The sequence below is a fragment of the Hypoxylon trugodes genome (genome assembly GCF_022578975.1).
Source record: "Hypoxylon trugodes strain CBS 135444 unplaced genomic scaffold F4822scaffold_7, whole genome shotgun sequence".
Lineage (NCBI taxonomy): Eukaryota > Fungi > Ascomycota > Sordariomycetes > Xylariales > Hypoxylaceae > Hypoxylon > Hypoxylon trugodes.
Genome location: NW_026250022.1, coordinates 2,383,407 through 2,405,836, shown reverse-complemented (window position 1 = coordinate 2,405,836; position 22,430 = coordinate 2,383,407). Strand labels below are relative to the sequence as shown.

At 46.6% G+C, this 22,430-nt stretch overlaps 8 protein-coding genes across 8 annotated transcripts; 4 read left to right on the top strand and 4 right to left on the bottom strand.

Moving 5' to 3' along the window:
* Positions 1 to 15: 15 nt before the first annotated feature.
* Positions 16 to 1,629, bottom strand: F4822DRAFT_431666 (uncharacterized protein; the record flags this gene model as incomplete). The annotated part of the gene is made up of 3 exons (XM_051461511.1): positions 16 to 687; positions 748 to 882; positions 940 to 1,629. The coding sequence occupies 3 exons, from the start codon at positions 1,627 to 1,629 to the stop codon at positions 16 to 18; spliced, it is 1,497 nt and encodes a 498-aa protein (XP_051312573.1).
* Positions 1,630 to 4,622: 2,993 nt separating this feature from the next.
* F4822DRAFT_326584 (uncharacterized protein) lies at positions 4,623 to 6,027 on the top strand. Its single transcript, XM_051455565.1, has one exon. It carries the CDS (start codon positions 4,728 to 4,730, stop codon positions 5,697 to 5,699), a length of 972 nt encoding a protein of 323 aa, XP_051312572.1. The 5' UTR covers positions 4,623 to 4,727; the 3' UTR covers positions 5,700 to 6,027.
* On the top strand, positions 6,028 to 6,859 carry F4822DRAFT_326585 (uncharacterized protein). The gene is made up of 3 exons (XM_051455566.1): positions 6,028 to 6,474; positions 6,532 to 6,597; positions 6,669 to 6,859. The coding sequence occupies exons 1-3, from the start codon at positions 6,355 to 6,357 to the stop codon at positions 6,786 to 6,788; spliced, it is 306 nt and encodes a 101-aa protein (XP_051312571.1). The 5' UTR covers positions 6,028 to 6,354; the 3' UTR covers positions 6,789 to 6,859.
* A 618-nt stretch (positions 6,860 to 7,477) lies between these two features.
* F4822DRAFT_326574 (putative cellobiose dehydrogenase) lies at positions 7,478 to 10,020 on the top strand. Its single transcript, XM_051455564.1, has 8 exons — positions 7,478 to 7,871; positions 7,921 to 8,787; positions 8,843 to 8,967; positions 9,026 to 9,119; positions 9,171 to 9,220; positions 9,272 to 9,350; positions 9,414 to 9,646; positions 9,736 to 10,020. The coding sequence occupies exons 1-8, from the start codon at positions 7,823 to 7,825 to the stop codon at positions 10,000 to 10,002; spliced, it is 1,764 nt and encodes a 587-aa protein (XP_051312570.1). The 5' UTR covers positions 7,478 to 7,822; the 3' UTR covers positions 10,003 to 10,020.
* A 524-nt stretch (positions 10,021 to 10,544) lies between these two features.
* F4822DRAFT_445038 (glycoside hydrolase family 18 protein) lies at positions 10,545 to 11,872 on the bottom strand (the record flags this gene model as incomplete). Its single annotated transcript, XM_051463324.1, has 1 exon — positions 10,545 to 11,872. The coding sequence occupies exon 1, from the start codon at positions 11,571 to 11,573 to the stop codon at positions 10,545 to 10,547; it is 1,029 nt and encodes a 342-aa protein (XP_051312569.1). The 5' UTR covers positions 11,574 to 11,872.
* Positions 11,873 to 12,323: 451 nt separating this feature from the next.
* F4822DRAFT_411246 (uncharacterized protein) lies at positions 12,324 to 14,633 on the bottom strand. The gene is made up of 5 exons (XM_051458836.1): positions 14,032 to 14,633; positions 13,550 to 13,976; positions 13,405 to 13,497; positions 13,070 to 13,338; positions 12,324 to 13,014 (listed from the first exon to the last, which is right to left on the bottom strand). Exons 1-5 carry the CDS (start codon positions 14,473 to 14,475, stop codon positions 12,445 to 12,447), a joined length of 1,803 nt encoding a protein of 600 aa, XP_051312568.1. The 5' UTR covers positions 14,476 to 14,633; the 3' UTR covers positions 12,324 to 12,444.
* A 602-nt stretch (positions 14,634 to 15,235) lies between these two features.
* On the top strand, positions 15,236 to 17,384 carry F4822DRAFT_445034 (aldehyde dehydrogenase; the record flags this gene model as incomplete). Its single annotated transcript, XM_051463323.1, has 8 exons — positions 15,236 to 15,262; positions 15,337 to 15,430; positions 15,501 to 15,888; positions 15,949 to 16,177; positions 16,235 to 16,358; positions 16,417 to 16,826; positions 16,885 to 16,978; positions 17,047 to 17,384. The coding sequence occupies 8 exons, from the start codon at positions 15,236 to 15,238 to the stop codon at positions 17,181 to 17,183; spliced, it is 1,503 nt and encodes a 500-aa protein (XP_051312567.1). The 3' UTR covers positions 17,184 to 17,384.
* A 582-nt stretch (positions 17,385 to 17,966) lies between these two features.
* Positions 17,967 to 20,490, bottom strand: F4822DRAFT_411234 (cysteine proteinase). Its single transcript, XM_051458835.1, has 2 exons — positions 18,053 to 20,490; positions 17,967 to 17,987 (listed from the first exon to the last, which is right to left on the bottom strand). Exon 1 carries the CDS (start codon positions 20,096 to 20,098, stop codon positions 18,176 to 18,178), a length of 1,923 nt encoding a protein of 640 aa, XP_051312566.1. The 5' UTR covers positions 20,099 to 20,490; the 3' UTR covers positions 17,967 to 17,987; positions 18,053 to 18,175.
* Between the last annotated feature and the right edge of the window lie 1,940 nt (positions 20,491 to 22,430).

Genomic DNA, 22,430 nt, shown 5'->3' with positions numbered 1-22,430 from the left:
AATCCTTTTCATTACTCATGGGTATCCTTCCTCAATTAGCACCGAGACCCAAGCGTTAAACTTATCATACTCTATAATATTCGTCGTACTCCTACCCGCACTCTCCCGCCATGCTTCCGTCGTATTCAAAACCGCCCTAGCTATAACTAATCGTTGTCGAATATAAAACGCCGCCCACTGGTTGATAGGTGCAGCCTCTTTTTCCAATTTAAATAATGAGGTTGCCGATGCAACAGCTTCGTCTTCCAAGATGTCTATGAGATCCGTCGAGAGTGCACTCATTAACCTAGAGCCGATGGTCAGAAGACCATAAAAAGTTGCTAAGAGCTCTTCGCGGATATCTTCGCTCGGCGTTGGCAGAGGACTCTTTCCACTGATGACTTTCGAGGGTACTTTCATCGCGACTGAGACATATTCCGTATTCCATTGTAAAAGCTCTCTCCGGAATTCCTTTAACCGTTCCCTCAAATGCGGTAACTCGGGGTGATTTTCGGGATCAGGACTATTCACCACGGCATACACATCCCTCGCTAACCTGGGCCCTCTTACTATAATACATGTTAGATTTATCGTTAGTTGACTCTTGCCCGAGAACGGGTCGGTATTATCAACAAAGGATTTAAATGTCTCTTGCCAAGCCTCTTCTTCGAAAAAACAAGGCTCGACATGTCGAAAACATTCATTTGTCTAGACATAATTGTTAGATTATACTACATAGCTCATATTTTATCATGAGATAGGACTTACGATTGGTGTAACTAATGAAAGTAGGACTCTGATGTCGAATTCCGAAGTGAAGCTTGCTGCCCCTCTCGTGCGGATTAACCGTGATGCGCCATTAGCATGAAGCGACCAAGCCCTATGCCGATTGAATTGAAGAAGCTTGAGAGAACGTAAGTCATCAAACATAATACTTAGAAGTGAACCGCATTGACATACCTCGAATAAACTTAAAAGGTTCACGGCGCATAGCACTTCAGGTCTATTCCTCTCCTTGGGGTCGTCAATCGCTTTCTGGAGGCTGCGCAACGCGGCGACATATTGCATCGCTTCTATGTTTTCCGATATTTGCGCAGAAGGCGACAATACTCTCTTAGCCCGGACTGCGACGCAGCGAAGCGCATTATCAAAACATGCGCTGTCGCCGTATCTGCTGGCTAGACAATACACGTACGTCGGTTTCCGATTAGCCAGGTTAATAAAAGTATTGCGCTGGCTTGCGAGAGCGATACAAGCCGTCCAACCGCATTGAATTTCCGTTAGAGCAGAGATCTCGAGAATATGTATCCCCGTTTCCGCGGCGAGGGCCTCGAGACCGCTTCGCGGCATGGTGGGAATGCTCGCGATCGTGGGGAGCCGGACCACGGACTTGGAGAGCGCCACAGTAGTACCGACCGGACCGGAATCCACGGATGCGGTGTCGCCCGGTGAGGAACTAGAGGCTCTTGATGAACTCTCATTGGAGCCCGGTCTTTCGGGGAGTCGGCGTAGATTTCTTTTCCCAGGCGCCACGATCTTCTTCCGCGAGGCGGCGGTCGCCCTCATAGCATGAGAGCGAACTCTAACGCGCGTTTCATTGGTTCCATGATGGTCATGGCTTAAGTCGATCCATTCGATATCGACGCTCATTCCGATTTGAGTATGCGCGTTCCGTTTAGGCATTTGCTCATATGACAAGGAGGGAAAACGAAGAGGTGAGACGGGGATATAAGAACTTTCCGTAACTGGGCAATGCTCGGGCGCAATCGCACCTAAAGGAGAATTAGGATCTAACGAGGGCTGACATAACAGAATTGCAACATCACCTGGGGCAATCAATAAAAAAGTAATCGTGCGTGCGCGCTGCGCGGGTGTGCGGGTCTTACCAGGGTGTCTTTTTATCCCACCCCTGACTCCTCCCTCTCTCTTCCCTTTCCCTCTTCAAAAAAGTCGGCTGTGAATTCCTGTCTGATTCCAGCCCAGCCAGCCCAGCGCTGTCCTTGTCCTGTCCTGACCTGCGGTGTAACTTTTCCTACTACCGTGTAACCAACTGAAAGGTATCAGCCTAAGACTTGGCTACTAACTGACTATGGCATATACCTGAAGAGGGTAACAATTGCGAGTAAGTATACCAACCTGACTTTTCTTTCTTTTTTTACTTGTTCTCAGGTAAGCAACATACAACTAAAACTGATAAATGAGGAGAGCCAGAGGGACCTAAGGAGGACTGGGCGTCCATCTAGATGATGCAGAAGGACACGGGGCACGGGAACTCTCTAGCCCCCGACTCACATCCATGAGACCAATTAAAAGCGCTGAATCTTTCGTGGCAAGCGGCACAGGGCTCGAAATGATTATCACTCGAATCCCAAAGATTCATTGGACAGATTTAGACCAGAGTGAGGTGGGGTTCTTACGGCTCTGGGTCTATTTAAATATACCTGCCTTATACGATAATTATCGGTGAAGTATATAAACATTACCTCAGTTTGACAATTAAAAATTATTATTTTCTTAAGAGGTTAAATGTAACATCTTTTTTTATACGAAATAATTCATATTTATATCGTTAGCATGCGACAGTCACTTCGAGATCCAGAGCGTCTTTACATACCGCCTTCGGATTTAATGCGATATCCGCGTGCGATTACCAGCATCGAATGTTCCATGTCTACAAAAAGACCCAACATCATTCTAGCGGTGGAGTTCCGGAATCGCCCTGCCTGGCCGTGAGGCAAAGATCCTAGGCGGCACGGACGAAACGGGTGTTGGTGCGTTTACTGTTTGGCCTTTTGGGTCTTGGGGTTTTGGGGTAGGTATTATTAGCGTCAAAACTTTGGAAGACATAGCGCTATAGCCCACTGCTTAGCCCGGGTCCACGGGTATCTCCCGGGTACTAGCGCAGTTTCTGCAGTTTCTGCATCCTTCTGTCTCGCCTGTAGTGTAATTGTGACTGCATGAATTGAAACACGCATAAGGTAATACGCCTTATATGTTCGCTATACATTATACGTGGTAATACGTATAGCGAAAACCCTTACAAACTGAAGGCCAAGTCTTCAAGTCCCGAGTCCAACGTAAGCGCTTATCCGCATAGGCAATCAATAACATGACCATTGACCTAAAGCAGATGAATTCCACCTATGGAATTATGACGAAATATAATTAGCGATCATTGTAGAAATTAACAATATTGTATAGTATCAAGACTTAACGACGATGTGCTAGCGAAAGAGGCCTTTAAAGACTAAAGAAAAGAGTACCTAATTTTCTCGGGTCAAACCAAGAAAAAAAATATAATATTAAGTAACTTAAGTCATACTACCGATCTTTAAGATTCTTTTAACTCACGCATGTTAGAGCTCTTCGAAAGAAACTAATATACACCTTAGACGTTAAAAAAGTCCTATAAAGGGTCGTAATATTGACATATAATTAGAACTTATACTAAGACGCATTTCCCCAACCCGCTATCACGGATGTGCTAGTTGACGCATGAGCGCATACGATCATCTATAAGCCTTCTTAATACATAAGTCCCGAGGCAGTGGTATATACTAATCATGACCATGCAGATCGCTGCGCAGACGGGAAAATCGACCCGAAAGCTTTCTTTCGGTTAGAAGTCGCAGGTAGAATTTTTTTTATTCTATTTCCTCTCTTCGCCAAATAAAGCTGTATTCGGTATATTGAGTTAGATCATAGAGGCGGCTGTCATCCCGATATGCTGGATGCGGCATACCCCGCATCATCACCGATTTGCTTATTCTAGACGGAATCCTCGAGATCTTGATAATTTCCCACATGGGTATGTATGAACATGAAAATTTTTAACATATAGATCAGGACAAATTTTCAGTGCTAGATTGCAGTCTAAGTCTGAAGAAAAGACTTACCAAGAAATCAATGGTCCGCTTTATATACCCTGGTTATTCTCAAGAGTTTCCATGTCTTATTATACAGCACATACCTAGGTATTTATAGATACCATACGCGAAGTCTGTAAGCTAGATTGAGATTCCACTCACTTGCAATGATAGACGTCATGACGGTTATATCTACAACATCGCCTAAATAAAATGACCGCTCCTCGTAAATAAAGCATTATTGTATCCTTTCATTGGTTGTCACGATAGAAATTCATTTACCACCAGTCTACCAGGTATTCTATTGGGGGCGAACGAAAGCGAGGTCAGTTAGCAATTATCAGAGGTCCACTGGAAGCGCTGTAGGCGCTTTACTATTCATAAGGCATCAACGTAGCTCTTGGCAATCTCGTATCCAAGAAAGGAAGCTATACTGAATATCATATACTATTGCCAGGCAGCATAAAAGAGAGTAGCTTTTCCTAAAAGGACTTGAGGGAGGAAGATACGGCAAGCAGATCGTAAAAAGATTATAGCTACTCAATATATTGCCTTAACCCCATTTTGACAAAATTGTCTTAAAAAGATAGCCATAGATTAGGTACCTAGGTACCTAAGGCAAATACCATGATACCTGGATATCTGGGCATCTATATGTTGCGTAACCGGACAATCCCCAATTAGTAGCCGTTGTTGCCTATGGTTTCGTTTGCCAGTCAAATTGTTTGGTGCAGTTGGCATCAACAACGCACTACAAAGCATGAGAAGTGAGCTACATGAAAATACCCATATTACCAGACGTACAGCTGCTGATTAGAATACAGTTTCTTTTCGACGTCAAAGATAATACAATTCGCTGAACCAATAGCCCGACCAATAACGATGGCGTCCGCTGGACAAGACCTAACCCACAATATCACCACTAAAGAGGCGAGCGAGCACGGAACAGAGGGCTCCAAGAAATGCTTTGCGTTTCTTAACCTACCAGCAGAGATTCGGATGATGATATATCCGCTTCTCCTTTGCAGTAGTAAGCCATTATCATATTCCGACCAGGGAAATTTCCATCTCACTCCTGCGATTCTCCGTACCTGTCGTCAAATTTTAAACGAAGCACGACCACTACTCTACGAGGAGAATGTTTTCGAAGTGATCATATCTACTGATTACGGGGTTGTGTCCTGTGAATACGTGGATGTCTACTCAGTTCAAACGTTCCGTTCATCTCCGTTCGGGTCATCTCGATTCGGAGGGATGACAAAATTCTCTATAGTGTTGAAGAGTACGGGCTGGAGTGGTCTAGACACGACTGCAGGAGACTTAACGTGCATATGCCGGGACTTGCGCCTTTTGCCGGAGTTGAGATATTTGCACGTAAAAGTCTCTATTCCCAACGGCATTGAAAGTGAAAGGTGTCCGGCCTGGAAGGCACTCGGAAGTCTCGCTCTGCTACGACGCGTCGGGAGCGTCGTCTTCGACGGCGTCCCACCCGACGACGTCAAATATCTAACGGATAAAATGACCGGATTAACACCTGTAGATGACCTACCACAAATGTACGAGGCACTTAAATCATATATGGATCCTATCCAATCATATGCGTCTTACCTCAACGACGCATACCAGGCGATGATATTCGGCGACGTCGACACGTTTAAGTATTATAGGAGGGAAAGTATTTATGAGATAAAACGCCTGATGGACGATCTCCTCGAAGGACGCAGAAGCTTGTATGAATACGACACCGACCCCGTTAACGCCTGTGATGAAGATGATTGTGTCTTCGAGGACACTTTTGCGTTCCATACCTCAAAGAACGGATCCAAAATAGCGCCTGATAAAGATAGTACCTAAAAGAGATTGGTACTCAACCTGTATATCTTCAACAAAGGCTCAGCTAGCATGACGAGCATAACTTCTTCCGGGGACTTACTGAACATATCGACCTTGACGACATTTGAAACTACACGGTCTGGCCACCCGATATGCTCAAATAACAGTCTATGGTCGTTTGAACTAGTAGGAGAGCAAGCTAGGCCTAATAAAAGGAGGAGCACTGAAAGGAAATGGGCGATGGAATATCAGTATCATTCGAAGTAGGAGCTCTTATCATCGGTGGACATGGGATTCTGGAGGTCTCAATTAAAATGATTGTGGCTGTGTGTTTATGTAAGTAGATGGTATGCGATGACACTACCTACTAAAGTTATTGAGTAGGTATTCTCCCGAATTAAGCCCACGATACGTATGACCTACCCAGGTATCGGGCAGGTCCCGCTGCGTATTTGTGACGTAAATTTCATACAATATCCAGTCAATATCGCGACCGAACGTTGTATGAATGGAGCCTCACCAATTGATGACGTATTGCTGCCGTAAGGCGGCAAAACTTCCCCCGAAGGCTTGAACGGATCACTTAGTAGGATCAATCATACTTCGAATCTCCAACACCTTATTTGCAAATTAATTGAAGTGCTCGAGATAAGCATCCAGATTTAGCAGTAGTAATATGGCGGCTTCAGAAAATAAGGACCAGAACAAGGCCGGCAAGAGCTTTGATACGGGCAGTACGAACGCCTTACCGACCGTTGATCTTGCTAGTGGTATATTTGAGGCTCCTAGTGGTGTTGTAAGTTGCCTAATATTGCTGGTTGAGATTAAGTACTATCGCTAATTGATTCTCAAGCAACCCGAAGCCCAACCAAGGCAGCCGGTGTCAGTCGCTGGAGGTCCTCTCGACAAACAAGCAACCGTACGTCTACATAGCACGTTCCTAGTTATGTCATGCAACCCCCGAGTCCTCTATTAACCAATTCATACTAGGTTGGAGGAAGAAATGAAGCAAAGAAGTCCGCCGATGAAGTACAGGAGGTAGTCAACAGTGACGGTAGTATTAGCCGTAAACCGAAAGATACAGCAGGCGCTGGTGCCATGATACTTTAGACGACCATTCTCCGCTGGCGGTTATGTACGGTTGGTCGTAGGTATTGATGTATGTGTTATTCTTTGACTAGAGGATAGTGAGATGCATATATTGGATTGGGAAAACTATCCACCGTTTTAGGGGCAAATGTTGAACTGGGTACTAGAATAATAAATACAACCATATGGGTCTTAGTGGGTGCATTTCACAGCTTATTGTGATGTGGTTGGAACAATTAACTTGAGCGTAGGTAAGTACTCCCATACTGCCCCTATTATGGCTTAGACATTGGAATTTCAAGCGTCTAATTTGAGTATATTAGCTCATACCACCTCAATAGTCCATTCTAGAATGTTTGGATGATTTAACCTATTGCTTACTGTTCTGCAGCCCCTCTTGCTATTGTCCCTGACATGATCTATTCACGACAACACTGACCGCCATCTCCGCAACAAGCTCAATATGTCATGATCCTGGATAGTTAAACCGGAAGTATTATAAACAAGGAATCCCCGCTTTCCTTATCGCCGTCTGCCCGTAAGCCTCACGGGGGTTGCAGTTCAATGTGAGGACCCGACACACCATCACCACTATCTCCTTTTTCCGGCATTTACAATTCTAACCGCGAAAGAGCCTCTCCAGCAACCCGGGCCAGTCCCACGCCCCTGCGATACCCCAGGCAACCCCAGGTTTTTCATTTCGCGGCTAAGTACGTGAGCCCGGCTTCATAGGGCGCTCCACGAGGCACTGCATTCGGCTAATTGCGCAAATGAAAAAGGATTGCAGATCCCTACGACCTCGAACCAGTGACCTATCTCGCTGCGCTAACTTCTCCAATACAGCGAATCTACCACTTTGAAGCGGCGCTTGAGCGTGCGAGACTTAGGCATGACGGTCATTTCTTGGCCGTGGCGGGCGCGTCTATACGATGCTGCTCAGGTTAGGCTAGGAGGCGATCTGTGCCGTCTTAAAGACTGCCGCTTGCCCCTGAAAACTGAGGCGGCACCTTTTTCTATCGACTCCTCCCAAGCACGCGAGATTTCGCTCAGCAGACATGCATGGCAATATATATCTAAGCGCCGCTGCGACGGCAGCATTGCTTTGTAAGCGCATCTTTTCCGAATACCAGTAATTATTCTAACCAAGCCGAAGTATTCCGACCATGTGCAGCTAGGGCTACAGTAGCACTGGCACCGCCGGTCTGCTCCAACGTTACCTCGGAGCAGACCTGGGATTACATCATCGTGGGCTCGGGGGCTGGCGGCATTCCCCTCGCGGACCGATTATCCGAGGCCGGACATACGGTTCTTCTGCTTGAGAAAGGACCGCCGTCGACGGGTATCTGGGGTGGTACCATGAAGCCCAAGTGGCTCGAAAACGCGACATTAACACGTTTCGATGTCCCCGGACTCGCGAACGAGATCTGGCATAATCCGAGCGGCGTCGTATGTACCGACGTCGACCAGATGGCCGGCTGCGTGCTCGGCGGTGGCGTCGCCGTTAACTCCGGCTTGTGGTGGAAGCCACATCCGGATGACTGGGACCATAGCTGGCCGGAGGGTTGGCGGAGCTCGGATGTAGCGGCTGCGACGAGTCGGGTGTTCGAGAGGATACCTGGTACGACGCATCCTAGTATGGACGGCAAGCTATACCTGCAGCAGGGCTTCCAGACGTTGACAAGTGGCCTTAATGCCAGTGGTTGGGAGTTTATCGTCCCGAATGAACACCCCGATCGCAAGAATAGGACTTTCGGCCATGCCACGCATATGTTTTCGAATGGCGAGAGAGGTGGGCCGTTGGCTACGTATTTGGTTGATGCGAGTCAACGTAAGGAGTTTACCCTTTGGATGAATACGACGGCGAGGAGGGTTATACGTGAGGGAGGTCATGCGACGGGTGTTGAGATCGAGTGTAGCAAGAATGCTGCGGGACATGCGGGTGTCGTCTCGGTTACTCCTGGAACCGGTCGCGTCATCTTATCCGCTGGCGCCTTTGGGACTGCGAAACTTCTTCTAAGAAGTATGGCCGCCGCACTCCACTGCTTTTTGAGGGTTATCTAATTAAGTTGAAATAGGTGGTATTGGGCCGAAGGATCAATTGAATATCGTGAAGAACTCGACATCAGATGCGAAGACCATGATATCGGAGGACTCCTGGATCAACCTCCCGGTCGGATATAATCTGATAGACCACGTCGGCGTAAGTCTCTATCATATACGAAAGTTTAAACCATCTATTGCTAACTCCATGGTACTAGACTGACATCGAGGTTGCTCATCCCGACGTCGTCTTCTATGACTTCTACGCAGCATACACTAAGCCGATCCTAAGCGATACCGAGATATACCTTCGTAAGACACTTTGAAAACGTTCACAATGAAACCGGCTAACTACCCGTGTAGAAAACCGAACTGGTATTCTTGCACAAGCAGCACCTAATCTAGGCCCGATCGTAAGTTCTCTAGAAGAATGCTGGGGATCGTGACACTGACCATCTGCATAGTTCTGGGAGATCATCCCGGGCGCGGATGGCATCGATCGGCATCTGCATTGGCAGGCAAGAGTGGAAGGCAGCAAAAATAGTAAGTTGATAATGATTCAGACTCTTATCTCGATTGCATTCACTGACTAGGGATATTTGTTAGCATCCATGACGATCACTCAATATCTCGGCACGGGATCTACGTCGCGGGGTCGTATGGTCATCACACCCCAACTGAACACCCGTGTGTCGATCCCCCCTTACGTCCGCGAAGCCAATGATAAGGCGGCTGTCATTGAAGGTCTCGAAAGAGTTCGCAAATATTTTGAACCTATCTCAAACCTAACATGGGTTCGCCCTGCATCTAATCAGACTTCGGCGCAATTCGTAGATTCGGTAAGTTTTCGTCTTATCATATACCTTACTAACTCAGTATTCCATAAAATCCTTGGAATAAGCAATCGCTGATAAGTCTACTCCGAAAGATCCCTGCGACGCCGGCCGTGCGATGTTCGAACCACTGGATCGGGACCGCGAAGATCGGCCTAGATGACGGCCGGGTGGTGAATGGAACATCGGTTGTCGACACAAACACCAAGGTTTACGGGACAGATAACCTCTTCGTCGTCGACGCTTCGATATTCCCTGGTATGATGACCGGGAACCCATCCGCCATGATCGTAACTGCTGCTGAGCATGCGGCCAAGAAGATATTGGCACTCGCTCCTCCAAAAGCAATTGCAGCAAACTGAGCGATGGCACGAATACAACGTTTAAGGGCACAGACATTATTTCCTAGTACCAGTTTTATCGGATTGACCCCGAGGTTTCTCTGCTACGACGAAAATAGGGGTTTTCCATTTCGATCGAACGACAAGCCCCTTTTCACCACGAATAAAGAGCAAAATTGTTGAGATAATATGTAAATCTCGAATTGTAGTTCGGGTCTTATATACACATAAGATGTACAAATATATACATGAACAGGTACATGGGTTATATGTCCTAAAAGTCCCCGGGTATATCATGCCTCCCCTATCCCCATTGATCTATGGTCATCAATAATCATTGCAAATAAAGTACATCCTCTCAATCCCGCTGCAGCCACCATTTTGAAATAATAGCGAGTGTACATGGGGCCCCAGGGGTATTGAGTCGGTATGGTATAACCTTTACTGCCATACTATGGGGCGTTAGTTGAACTGTCGTGGACTTTCGAGAAGACGTTAAGGGGATGTTGCTTACCTACTACTAGGATTCAATCCTAGCTATAGTAGATGTAGGCGTTAACCGCCTAGCAAGGGGAACCAGAGTCAAGAATGCTGTGGACCTCTTGAGCGTAGGTGCAACCGTTGTTGACGTTGGAGTCCGAGAATCCGGCACTCCATAGCATAACACCACCGAATCTAGCATCGCTCTTGACGTCGTTGACGATGGTAGCAAGCTGTTCGGGTGTTGCGTAGTAAGTTTCGCCAGTTGGCGCACCGTTCGCAGCCAAGGGGGCGGCCGGTGCACCAATGAAGATCTTGGCGTCGGATGAAGGAGTGTCGGCAGTCCAGCTAACCCATTGGTCGTAGTTGAAAGGAGCGTTACCGTTAACGGGAAGAGCGCACGGGTAAGTGTAGTTGTTGTTGTTATAAAATTGTGGCCAAAGGTAGTCGAACGTGGCGTTGCCAATGATCACGCCCATGTTAGGTTCCGGAATTGGGCACTGAGGAGCGCCAGTGATGTAGTAAGATTTTGAAGAGTCAGAAGCGAAGTTAGAGCGTAGTGCGGTAATCATAGCGGGGTAGAACTCGCTGCCCCTGTTGACTTCGATGTCAAAGTCGAAGCCGTCGATGATAACGTCACCGAAGGGTCGCTGGACGCTGGAGTTACCCGAGTTTCCATATGCCTGCCAGAGGTAGTTGCCGATCGATTCGGCTTCTTCGTTAGAAGACAGAGAGTAAGAGGCAGTAGCGCCACCAAGGGATAAGATGACCTTGATGCCGGCTTTCTGGCACGTGGCGATGGCCGATGAGACGGTATCACAGTTCTGTCCCTCTCCCGAGTTTGAAATGAAACATGACTGGCCGACCGTACCTGACGGAGTATCGCTACCGCTTCCCCAAGAGTACAAGAAGGCTAAAACAATGATGTCTATGCCGGAATCGGAGGCACAGTAAGTAGAAAGATCGTTATTCTCGATCGTGCCACCGCCGTTCTGGCCCCAGTAGACGACGCTCTGGGCACCTGATGACTGACGGGGCTTGAGAGTATGGGGGAGAGCCGTTACAGCTCCGGCCATCAGGCTGAGGTAGCTATATACAGTAGAGGTACGCATGTTGATAAATAAAACGAAAAATATGTACAGAAGCGAAACTATATACAAGGGAGCGAAAATCTGTCAAAGACGGTGGGCGATATGATCCGGAGCGATGCTCTTAACGAAGAATCAAGCAGAAATTCGAGAGGAGCACCGCGCCATACTTATCCTCCTCCAGAGCACACCCATATCACAGTGAGATCGATACGTTATTACAACCAACGGCCCCACGGCATCAGGAGACGTTACATGACGCACGCGGAACGGCCGTCACAGTATCTATAGAGCATACATCGGGGGAGCCTGTGATCAAATTTCCGGATGAGGTCTCATAGCACTAACAATTTTCTACCCCTCCACTACGTTACAGCTCCAGGGATAAAGAGCACAAGAATCGGTGTTGAAATAGTTAAGAAAGTAGAAAATGAAGATCTTTTGCATGGGGGACAGTTGGGATAATGAATAAAACCCCGAGCAAATGACCTGCAACGTTGACGGTTGACCCGCTTTATCAGGAACATGAGGGTGGTAATAGGTGTAGAGGGAAGGCAACCTGCTTTATCTCTGTTGAGAGCCCTGTAAGGAGCTACCTATTCGGGTAATACATAATTGCGAGGGTTTACCGAGGGTGTTATTGGACCGCACTACCACTCTGCTATAGGGGTCTCGTGGCCCGATTAGGAAGGCTCCAAAACCATCCCCCCATTGACCTTCAATTTTATTTCATGCACGTAAGGCGCGTGGAGTAGCGCATTTGATGGGTCGCATCTGGCATAACAGATTCCAGATTCCATTTTTGGGATCCGATTTGAAACATACAGGCACGTGCTGACGTATACTAATGAACACAGTAGGAGGTATAGAAAAAGGATACTGAGAAGTATGTCGATCAAGTTAAGATACGTAGGGTCAACCCAGCTGCAAGCCCACTTGTCCACCAACAACCAGTCATGAAAGCCTTACTCCTTGTCGTATTTCCTAGTACCATCGCAAACATAACCCCCCAAGGAAGGGGGGGCACGAACCCTAAACTGAAGAGAAACCCATTATTGGAGTAAGGCCAGTATATAAAAGTACCCGCCAAAATCATTGTTAGTACTAGTATTAGACACCATTTCCACTCCCTCTTCAGCCATAGCCATAGGCCCCGGCGGAAACTATAATTCCGCGAGGTTGTTATATTGAATGAGACCGACCCGCCGTGGAGCTGTTTTTGGATCTCCTCCTTTAATTGTTGATCTGTTAGGAAATTGATATCAATGTTGGCGTTCTGTAACTCTTCGTTCATCCTTTCAGCTAATACTAGAATAGCTCTCCAGCCTTTAGGTATTTGTACCTGATCCTTGGGGGGCAGTTGACGCCGGGCTTTAAGCCACATCATCCATATCCCAATTGTCCAAATTGACAAGAGTATTACCAAAATATATGACTGTATATATGAAAATCCCCACTTGAATCGCTGGGTAGTTAGGTCAATACTATGCCCGAATGACTTATTATCAGCAAGCACATACATCTTGAACAGTTTGGCAACGACCATTACTCTGTACGTAAGAGAGAGGATACGTCTTGTTATTATAAATAAATGTGGTTTTAGACGGATCATCAAATGGCTGTTCTTGTTTTCTGTTTCGTGGGTCCGACCAGTCAGCGCCGTTAAATGTACCTCTTGTGGCAGGTGGGATGTAAAAAGCTGATATATTTAAAATTGGGCTAGGGAGCGTAACATTTTCCCACGTCGACGTTGTGTTTTGGAGACCTAAAAGCCCATATGTCGCAACATCTACCATGGGAAAGCAAACATCATTAGTCCAACTCCGCCCAGAACGGGGTATAGGGCAATACAGACAATTAGAGACGGTTTCCTGCAAAGAACAACCGGCGTCCCCGCCTAAGATAGAGCATGCATGGTAAAAGAACCCCATGTAGTACACAGGCTCAGCTGAAATCTTATTAGCCAGAGCCATACTTGAGCTGCGTTGGATTGCTATCACCTTCGGTCTCGGAGCCGAAAAAAGACACATATTCGTTGGCGGTGAGGTTGACTCTCCACCCATCATTAATAACGTACGCTATAGGCTGGAATCCCGAAAAGGGGATATATCTACCGTCATAATCCGGAACAAAAGCCTCAACGATCGTGGTATATCCAGTTATGGCGCCGGCGAATGTTGGAAACCCTAAAAGGAATAGCATGCTTGATATCATGAAGATCATAGCCACTTTCGACTTGAGCTTGCGGCCCGAGAGGAATATTCGCGCAACTCGAAAGGTAGAGAGAATGGAAGGTTCATCTTGAAGGAATACGACGAAAAACATCGTATATGTAATGGGTGCAAATTCCATTGAAGTTGTTACGTAGTCGGCAAACGCCCTCCAAGAGATGAATGCCATTAGCGTTTGCCCGCCACGGCCGATTACCTAAACAACTTCATTAGCTTGAGAGCTTTCTAAGTAGTATAGGGTTTATCCTAACCATATCCCATGATACGTCAATAACTTTGGCCTGCGTGAACGTCAAATCGCCGAAACCTATATCCACTTCGAAGAATCCAGATGCTGTCCATACGTCATACGTGGATATATTGCAGTTGAAGGAATTGTCGGATCTGCAAGCAGAATTTGTCGGTTCGAACGATTGCGACAAGGTGCCATATATTGTAAGAAAGCTAAATAATCCCAGTGTTGCGAGAGTCCATGACGTCGGGACTGTCCAACGGCCGACTCGTTTCCACCTGATAGATCGTAAATCCAGCCATGCTTCTCGACGAGCCCTATTCCACTCTGTCCATATGATTTGGAATATTCTCTTGTAGAATTTTTGCTTCTTTTGAGGTGTCGACGGTTCTATAATAATCAGGGAATCTAATGATGACAATGATGAAGAGCGATCCATTGGGTCGAGTTGGGTTTGGTACATTTTTGTAGCCTACTTTCGACGAACAAGTTAAAATTCTGAGGAAGGAAAATACATTGTCCTACAAAGCGAGACTTCGACTCGTTTTATTGCGCGGTTAGCCGACCGCTAAAATCCTACGCAAGCCACATATGGTCGGCAAGACGTGGTGTAACGCACTCAATACAGTGTGAAGAAGTAAGACTGGGTACGAAGGTCTCGAAAATGGTCATTTAAATTATAATCATGGGCGAATTTTTATATGTGACTATGATACATTGGTCGATATTAGTACAGAGGACACAGTCGCCACCTCCTGACTATTAAGTAAGACAACACCCGCCCGGGCAGTCCACCCCTTTTTTCATATTGTTTTCTCCCGCTATTATATCGCTACTTTATGGCGGGCTCTTGTTATACTTGTACTACTCTGGCTTTATTTTCCTAACCCTAGACCGCAACGTCTGTCTAGAGCCGTGCTGTCTGCCGTGTCCGATAGTTGTAGAATAGAGTGGAGGAATAAGTGGGTCGGAAATCGCTACACCGAACTATTGACCGGATTCGGCGGAGACGGAGCAATGGGATTGGCTATGGGGCAAGAGCCAAGGCGACTACCTAGGTACATCGGATAGGACCCGAAACCTTCGGGGTCATTGGGGTCATTGGGGTCGTTGTACAAGGTGCGGGGTGACACTCCTACCGATGACGATAATTATATTTCGAGATTCGGAATAAGGCATCATGCTTTTTAGAAAGTCTGAATATTAACATTCATTCATTCAACATGAGCGAAGTAAATTCCCCTATCAACGTAAGTGGCTATATCAAAGAGGGCTGTTGCCGACACGTCTAAGACCGAAGGACTAATATAAATCATACCCACAGCTCAACCTCAAGAGCCCAGATCTCTTCCGGGATAAAGCATACGTAAATGGACAATGGATCGAAGCAAAGTCCGGGAAGAGATTCGATATCATCGGTTCGTCAACACTCTTTCTAAGTGATGGCATCAACGTTCCTCTTGCCCATACTCATATAACGCCGTGCAGATCCCGGCACTGACCGGAAATTCGCCTCATGTCCGGACATGGCAGCCGAGGATGTCGACGACGCAGTGAAAGCAGCACAAGCAGCATTCCAAACCTACCGCACATTCACTCCGCGCGCCCGCTCCGAGCTACTGACTAAATTCTACAACCTAATCCAAGAGCACAAGGACGACATCGCCACGATTCTTGTATACGAAACCGGCAAGCCGTTGGCCGAGGCCTACGGTGAGATCGATTACGCGTCCTCGTTTCTGCGCTGGTTCGCTGGCGAGGCGGAGCGTGTGCAAGGCACAACCTTTGCTGCTGCTCTTCCCGGCCGCCGGGTCTTCACTATCAAGCAGCCCCTTGGTGTCACGGCTGCCTTGGTACCATGGAATTTCCCAATTGCGTAAGTTGTCAATTTTTCGTCTAGCCTTGAGGTGGGAATGAGGCTGATTAGATCTCCTAGGATGGTCTTGAGGAAAGCTAGTGCAGCTCTAGCAGCGGGGTGTACGATGGTTGCGAAACCATCACCCGAGACCCCTTTATCGGCTTTGACACTAGCATATCTGGCTGAAAAGGCTGGAATCCCAAAAGGCGTGCTTAACATCTTGCCTACCACTCTAGCGAATACGCCTAGTCTCAGTGAAGCCCTCTGCAGGCATCCCCTAGTGAAGAAGGTGTCTTTTACTGGCTCTGTGAGTTCTCCATGGGAAGTACCTAACTCGTCGAGTTTGGGACTAATATGTCGGTAGACTCGAGTCGGAAAGATTCTTTCTGCTCATTGCGCGGATGGCCTGAAAAAGCTGACACTCGAGCTAGGAGGTAATTGCCCATTCATAGTATTCGGCGATGCGAATTTGAACCAGGCTTGCGATGGTAAGAGTCCCAAATGCATAAATATATGTGCTAGCCGTACCAACTGAACACTCATCAGCATTGATGGCGCTGAAATTCCGACACGCGGGCCAAGCTTGTGTCACAGCAAACCGAGTATATGTCCATAGGGATATATATGAAAAGTTCTCACATATTTTAGCGGAGAAAACGCGTCAAATCCAGGTCGGCCATGGTATCGAGAAGGGGACGACTATGGGTCCCCTTACGGTCCCTACGGGCGTCGACAAGACAGCTGCTCAGGTTGAGGATGCCGAGAAGAATGGTGGGACCATTCTAACGGGAGGTAATCGTATAACCTCAAGAAACGGGTATTTCTTTGAGCCTACAATCATCACGAATGCATCGCAAGCTATGAAGATTGCCTCGGAAGAGACCTTCGGCCCTCTACTAGCTCTTTTCCCGTTCGATACGGAGGAAGAAGCTCTCGAGGCCGCTAACAACACAAGTGTAAGTGCTGATGAACCCGATACTAACGCTGGATACTGACTAATTAATCCACTTATAGATGGGCTTGGCTTCGTATTGTTTCACCAAAAACGTCGACAGGATGTGGCGCATGTTTGAGAATCTCGAGGCGGGTATGATCGGGTTAAATACCGGTGAGTTTGTACCACTCTTAATGGCCCAACGAGAAGAATAGAGTGATTGACTGTGAACCCAATCTCAGGAAACTCATCCGCTGCCGAGTCACCTTTTGGCGGAATGAAAGATTCAGGGTTCGGTAAGGAGTCTGGCAAGGACGTTGCTATCAATGAGTATCTGATCACGAAAACCGGAACGTTAACCCTGGAAGGACAATACTGAATAAAACAATGACTCATAAAAATGTTGCCATTTTGGATCTGGCTATAAGATAGCAGATTTTTAATGATATATGTTTAGTATCGAGAGTTGAAAATATCAACACGTACCATAAACTCAGGGACCATTACGTCAGCAGCAAACCCCTAAATTCCCCTCCCCGCTCCCCCGAATAGGTCACATAATCAGGGCTTGCTGCTGTGCAACTGGCATGAACCTCAACTTTTATTTTTTATATGCTGATGTGTATATCCTATATCAATGTTGAACATCTAATATATGTACCGTACGAAGGATCCCGAAGTTTTCGTACTCATATGCGAGGTATTGACCTAGTTTGTACTATTGCTCTGGTATTTCTAAATCGAAGTAATCCATGTTCAATTCATGCCCCTTTCTTTACAACGAACGAACCGGTTTCGAAAGAATATGATGGAAACCAACAGTCCCCGTAATGACAATGGACCAGGAAATGCGACAAGAGAACCTTTCATCCGTGATAAACCAAACGCCGTTATGATGATATGCCTTTCATGCTGTTTCCACCCAGAGCAACATAGGTTCAATCCGAGCCCAATACCACTCCCCACGATAGCTCGCTTTTTCTTTATTCTTATTTTTTTGCTTCGCTTCTGTCATAATGGTGACTCGAAAATACCCCCTCGATGCATCGCGCGTTCGTCCGTGTACCCCCAAAATCCAGGATAATCATGCAACATAGGCTGTCCCAATCCACAAGAACATCGCTCGAAGCCGGATTGGGGGTACACAGAGTCCGCATATCCCATGTACTCATTCCACGCGTTCCTGATGGCTTTTCTTAGCTTCCGAGACATTTTCCCTATAACGGATCCGAGTTTTAAAAAAGCTACCTCAATACGTCCACCGACACTCTGCTGAGATCGGTATTCAAAGTATGGATCATCTCGTTCATCTTCGGAGGGGTCATAAGACGCTGCCTGTGTAATGTCTTCCAAGAGTCGGCTTACATCCTGCTACGATTCCGCCGGACCCTCGCGCTCTAATTCGTAGAAGAGCAAATAAACCTCTCGTTGCATCCCTAGCAACTCGCTCGTCTTAGCTTCCTTGATCTTCTCGTCACTTATCCGCCACCACCGATCGTTCTGCTTGCGACGTTTCGGTTTGGCTCCGTTCGGCTTTGGTGTAACCGCTTTCCCATTTGTCGTTGGGGCAACTGGCGTCTTCCCGGAGGGGCTACCCGGTCTACTATTCCTAGCCGAATGTGATATCTTTGACATTGTTGATCGGGCAGATGCCACAACCGACCTAAGGCTGATGGTATCCGAATCGCGATCTTTTGTAGACGAAGTAGGGCTGCGACGAGACCATGATCTTCTATTAGAAGTCGGAGAGGTTAAAGGCAGTGAATCGGTCGACGGTCGAGGAAAACCATCAACGGATTGATTTGAAGAGGACGAAGACGAAGTAAGATCTGGAGTAGAGACTATGGGACTAGGTTCCCCCGATTTTCGGATAGCAGCAACCCGGGGAGTCGAAGCTGGGCTTGGTGTAGCAGATTTGGTAAAAACACCAGACCCTTGGAAAGCATTTGGTGTAGAAAAAGGTATGGACACGTTCTGGCGACGGAAGGATTCGTAATGTCCACTGTGATGGCTACCCTTGTGAGTAACCGTACCAAGCAATTTGTACTTTTTGCGGCTGAGCAAGCCACCCATTACTAGTTGTTCGGGAAAGGATACTTTAGCCGAGTTCTTCTGCGAGATGCTGTTATAAATGGATCTGGAAAGATGGATCGCCATAATCTTCGGAAAGCCTGTTAACCGTGTGTGTTTAGCGATCTTACATGTCGGTGCGTCTCGCATTGGTGGTAGTTCAACGTCCGTTGGTGGGTGCTCGGGGTCGGTATCGATGGCATGTTGTAGCTTCTCAATCGCTTCTCGCATATCGAACTTGTAGGTTTCGGAATCTGATCGTAACATCCGGGCTTCCAATAACCCTTTCGCATTTACAAGACGACACTTATCGCATTTAAAGTCGTCGATATATTCCGTCTTAAAGAAGCCATCCAAGCAAGCATTTAACGACGTCGAGCTAGACTGTGGTACATTTAGGGTTAATGTGCAGAACGTGCTCTCCGTTGGCTTCGGCTTAAAACCACATGTCTGACATTCGATTTGACTTTCGTATTTGCCTTCCATCGGAAACCCATCTTCGTCCTCGCTCCTTGAGGCGAGTGCGTCTACCTCTATCTTAAGTGCACTTCCATTCGGTGTGCCGGGATCGGCATCTCCATTGGCGGCTAGCTTTGCTAGACGTTCCTCGACAGCATCCCCGTCAACTGGTTCTGATCTATTCGATGAGGCTTCTATACCACTCTTCTTCCTCGCTGCTTGTCGAGCCCTCCGGCCAGCATGGTATTCGTCGCATAATCGCTCCGCCACAACCTGTAAAAACTCTTGTGCGTCTTGTTGCTGCCTACTGATACGTTGCTTGAATGCATTTTCTAAAACCCTAATGAAGGGTGCGGCAGAAATTGTTTTCTTATAGATAGGCCGTTCATTGAGACTGTCAAGGATATCCTTAAGACCCCTAGTGACAAGACCAGCCTGCAAGCCCTGCGTTTTCCACTCCGGTGTATTTTTGTATGCCGGATCTTCCACTATTCCTTGATATACCCAAGGCTCATCTATGCGTCTTCGGTGATTTTCTCGGATAAGGTAGATTCGGAGGTCGGTGAGGCCGGCGAGGGCTTGGAGGATGGAGTTGATGAAGCAATCGTTTGCAGGGTTGGATAGTCCTACTACAGCACCCTTCTTGCGCGCCGAGTTGGAGTCGCCATCTAAGAAATAGTTGGGGGCAAAAACGTAAAATAGCGTGATGGCAGCGAGTGATGCGCCTGCCGCATACTTAACGACAGTAAGGGGCTTCTCGGGCATGATCGTAACGGTTCCGTCTTCGTCCTACTCGGCCTCGCTTATGGCTTGTCTTTATATGGCGCGAGTCGGTCTCGTCCCCGTCCCTAGCACACCACGCCCTGGCGCGGCACGGTCTTTTACTATCGATGCTAATACAAGTCGGTAGATACGGGTGTGATATCCATCAAGGGATTGTTGGTCGATATTCGGTGGTGTATAGGGCTTCCGGGGGTACAATTAAATACCTACATAATAGGCAGGTACATTAAAAAAGAGGTTTTAGAAATTATGAGCAAAGAGAAGATAATGAGTATGGGTATGGGTATGGGTATGAAGGAAGAGAAGAATCGGCGGAGTTGAACGAATTAACAAGGATACGGGTCGTTTCGGTATCGAAATCAAAGATGCCAATGGGGGAAGAGAAGCGCAGAAGAGAAGATTTAGTAGTGTGTCGACAGGGATCAAGGGTCTACTCATGTACATGGATGGCTCGCTGTTCGGGTTTAAGCCACTAAAGAGAGGGTACAGGACATAGAAGTAAAGGTACATATACTCTACTGCATGAAGTTACTTAATGACTTGTACATCCCAATCGTTCGGGACAACGGTGTCTTGCAAGTGCAAAAATAAGTATTTCAATAAGAGTTTCAAAGACATTCAATTGTTATTGCGTCACATTATCACAGATAGGAACATACATGTATGAATGAATTGATATTTACATAGAACTTAGAAGTTAAGGAATGACATCTCAGAAAAAAAAAATACATACAACATTGGAGGATCTGCAGATGAAATTATGCAAGAAACAATGAATACCCGGCTCTCCCCTCTTTAGGACAAGCACGGACAGCGGAAGTGCCGGCATTGATTTGATAAGATGAATAACAGTATAATCGGTACTTTCTTAACATTTTATGAGGAAATCATGCACATTAAGTGTTAATACAGGACATTACTCACAATCATTTGGTTGCCGATCGGATTTGGAAAGCCAATTACATACCGGAAGGTAGAAATAGTTAACAATTCCAAGTATAAATCAATTTACGATCATATCCAACCAATTCTATACCTTATTTTCCTTTGGTTTTGAAGAAGAACATAAAAGAGAAAAAAAATCAAATTGTAGGACTAGGTCATCCAGAGAGCGTTACATTTTCTGTTTGTAGTTACATTGCATCTAGTCCAGAATTTCGGTGCCTGGCCAATCCCTCACATTCGCTCTCCACCATCCCATCTTCATTCCTTTCACTATCCAATATCTTCCGTTTCGTTCTCCCACGTGCATATAAGACTCTCGGCTAGATATTGTTCTTCGGAGGCGGTATAGCAATTACCCGCCCGATTTGATAGCCAACATTAACTCGAAATATCCAATGGATGTACGGAGCGTATGGACCTATTACATGTATTCGACCTTCAACCTTTATCACTAATAATTGATACAGACTCGGGACCCCTTACAAGAGTCGAGACAACTTTGGATGAATCGATGCATGACTTTAAAAAGAGGAGACCCTTAAGATCCTGATTTGTAATTCTCATGGAAACGGCCATGAGGAATTCGCACGTAACGTAACCCTACCCTGACTTTTACCAAGATCGAATCCCGTCTTGTCAGGGTCTCCACGCGGGATTTTTATCATATGCGGGGATTACCCCTGTAGTCCTAGTCACTTCCCCCGCAAGCAAGCTTTGAGACCCTGTCCTCCTGTCTCATCCCGGATTCGCGGATGCTAAATATGAAACCAACCATGCTGTAACACCAGACTCACTTCTATTCAAGAACTCTATCAAGAGTCGATGGGAATCTCAATATCATTCAGGTGTAGTAGTAGTGAATTTAATTGAACATGATAGGTCAACAGAGACAACACTCCAAGTATCAAAATAGGAATTCTTAAGATCAAATGATCGTGATTACTCCGAAGAACCATTCTTGTGTTACCTATATCCCGTCATTAACTACACCTACACTATCATTGCTGCGAACTAGGAGATAATGATGTTGTTAATGAACCGCAAGATTGTTTACACTAAGAGTTCCACACATATCGAACTTCACGATGTCCTTAGGGGTGGTCCGAATTATTCCACTGTATAACTGCTAACATATTAGATAATACTCGCGCGGGTTTCAACACTTTTAAAATTAGATACCTGAGTACCTAGGTAGATACTCGATAAGAAGTAAATCCTCTCCCTCGAGCCTTCTTGTTACGACTTCAGCCCTACTGCGTCAGCGTCCACCCTGGCATACCGTAGATACCCCTTTCGCTCTTTCTCTAAAGTAGCCAGAGTAAGTCGAACCTCCCAATTAAGATAGGATTCCTAGGTAAGTGCGACCAAA

Excerpts from the sequence above, each read along its gene's own strand:
- F4822DRAFT_326584 (XM_051455565.1), top strand. The coding sequence starts at position 4,728 with ATGGCGTCCGCTGGACAAGACCTAACCCACAATATCACCACTAAAGAG.
- F4822DRAFT_326585 (XM_051455566.1), top strand. The coding sequence starts at position 6,355 with ATGGCGGCTTCAGAAAATAAGGACCAGAACAAGGCCGGCAAGAGCTTT. Across the intron at positions 6,475-6,531 it reads TTGAGGCTCCTAGTGGTGTT|CAACCCGAAGCCCAACCAAG; the intron begins GTAAGTTGCCTA and ends TTGATTCTCAAG. Across the intron at positions 6,598-6,668 it reads CTCTCGACAAACAAGCAACC|GTTGGAGGAAGAAATGAAGC; the intron begins GTACGTCTACAT and ends AATTCATACTAG.
- F4822DRAFT_326574 (XM_051455564.1), top strand. The coding sequence starts at position 7,823 with ATGCATGGCAATATATATCTAAGCGCCGCTGCGACGGCAGCATTGCTT. Across the intron at positions 9,120-9,170 it reads CGATACCGAGATATACCTTC|AAAACCGAACTGGTATTCTT; the intron begins GTAAGACACTTT and ends CTACCCGTGTAG. Across the intron at positions 9,221-9,271 it reads CACCTAATCTAGGCCCGATC|TTCTGGGAGATCATCCCGGG; the intron begins GTAAGTTCTCTA and ends CCATCTGCATAG.
- F4822DRAFT_411246 (XM_051458836.1), bottom strand. The coding sequence starts at position 14,475 with ATGTACCAAACCCAACTCGACCCAATGGATCGCTCTTCATCATTGTCA. Across the intron at positions 13,339-13,404 it reads GCAGGAAACCGTCTCTAATT|ATGTTGCGACATATGGGCTT; the intron begins GTCTGTATTGCC and ends TTCCCATGGTAG. Across the intron at positions 13,015-13,069 it reads GTTGCCAAACTGTTCAAGAT|CGATTCAAGTGGGGATTTTC; the intron begins GTATGTGCTTGC and ends CTAACTACCCAG.
- F4822DRAFT_411234 (XM_051458835.1), bottom strand. The coding sequence starts at position 20,098 with ATGCCCGAGAAGCCCCTTACTGTCGTTAAGTATGCGGCAGGCGCATCA.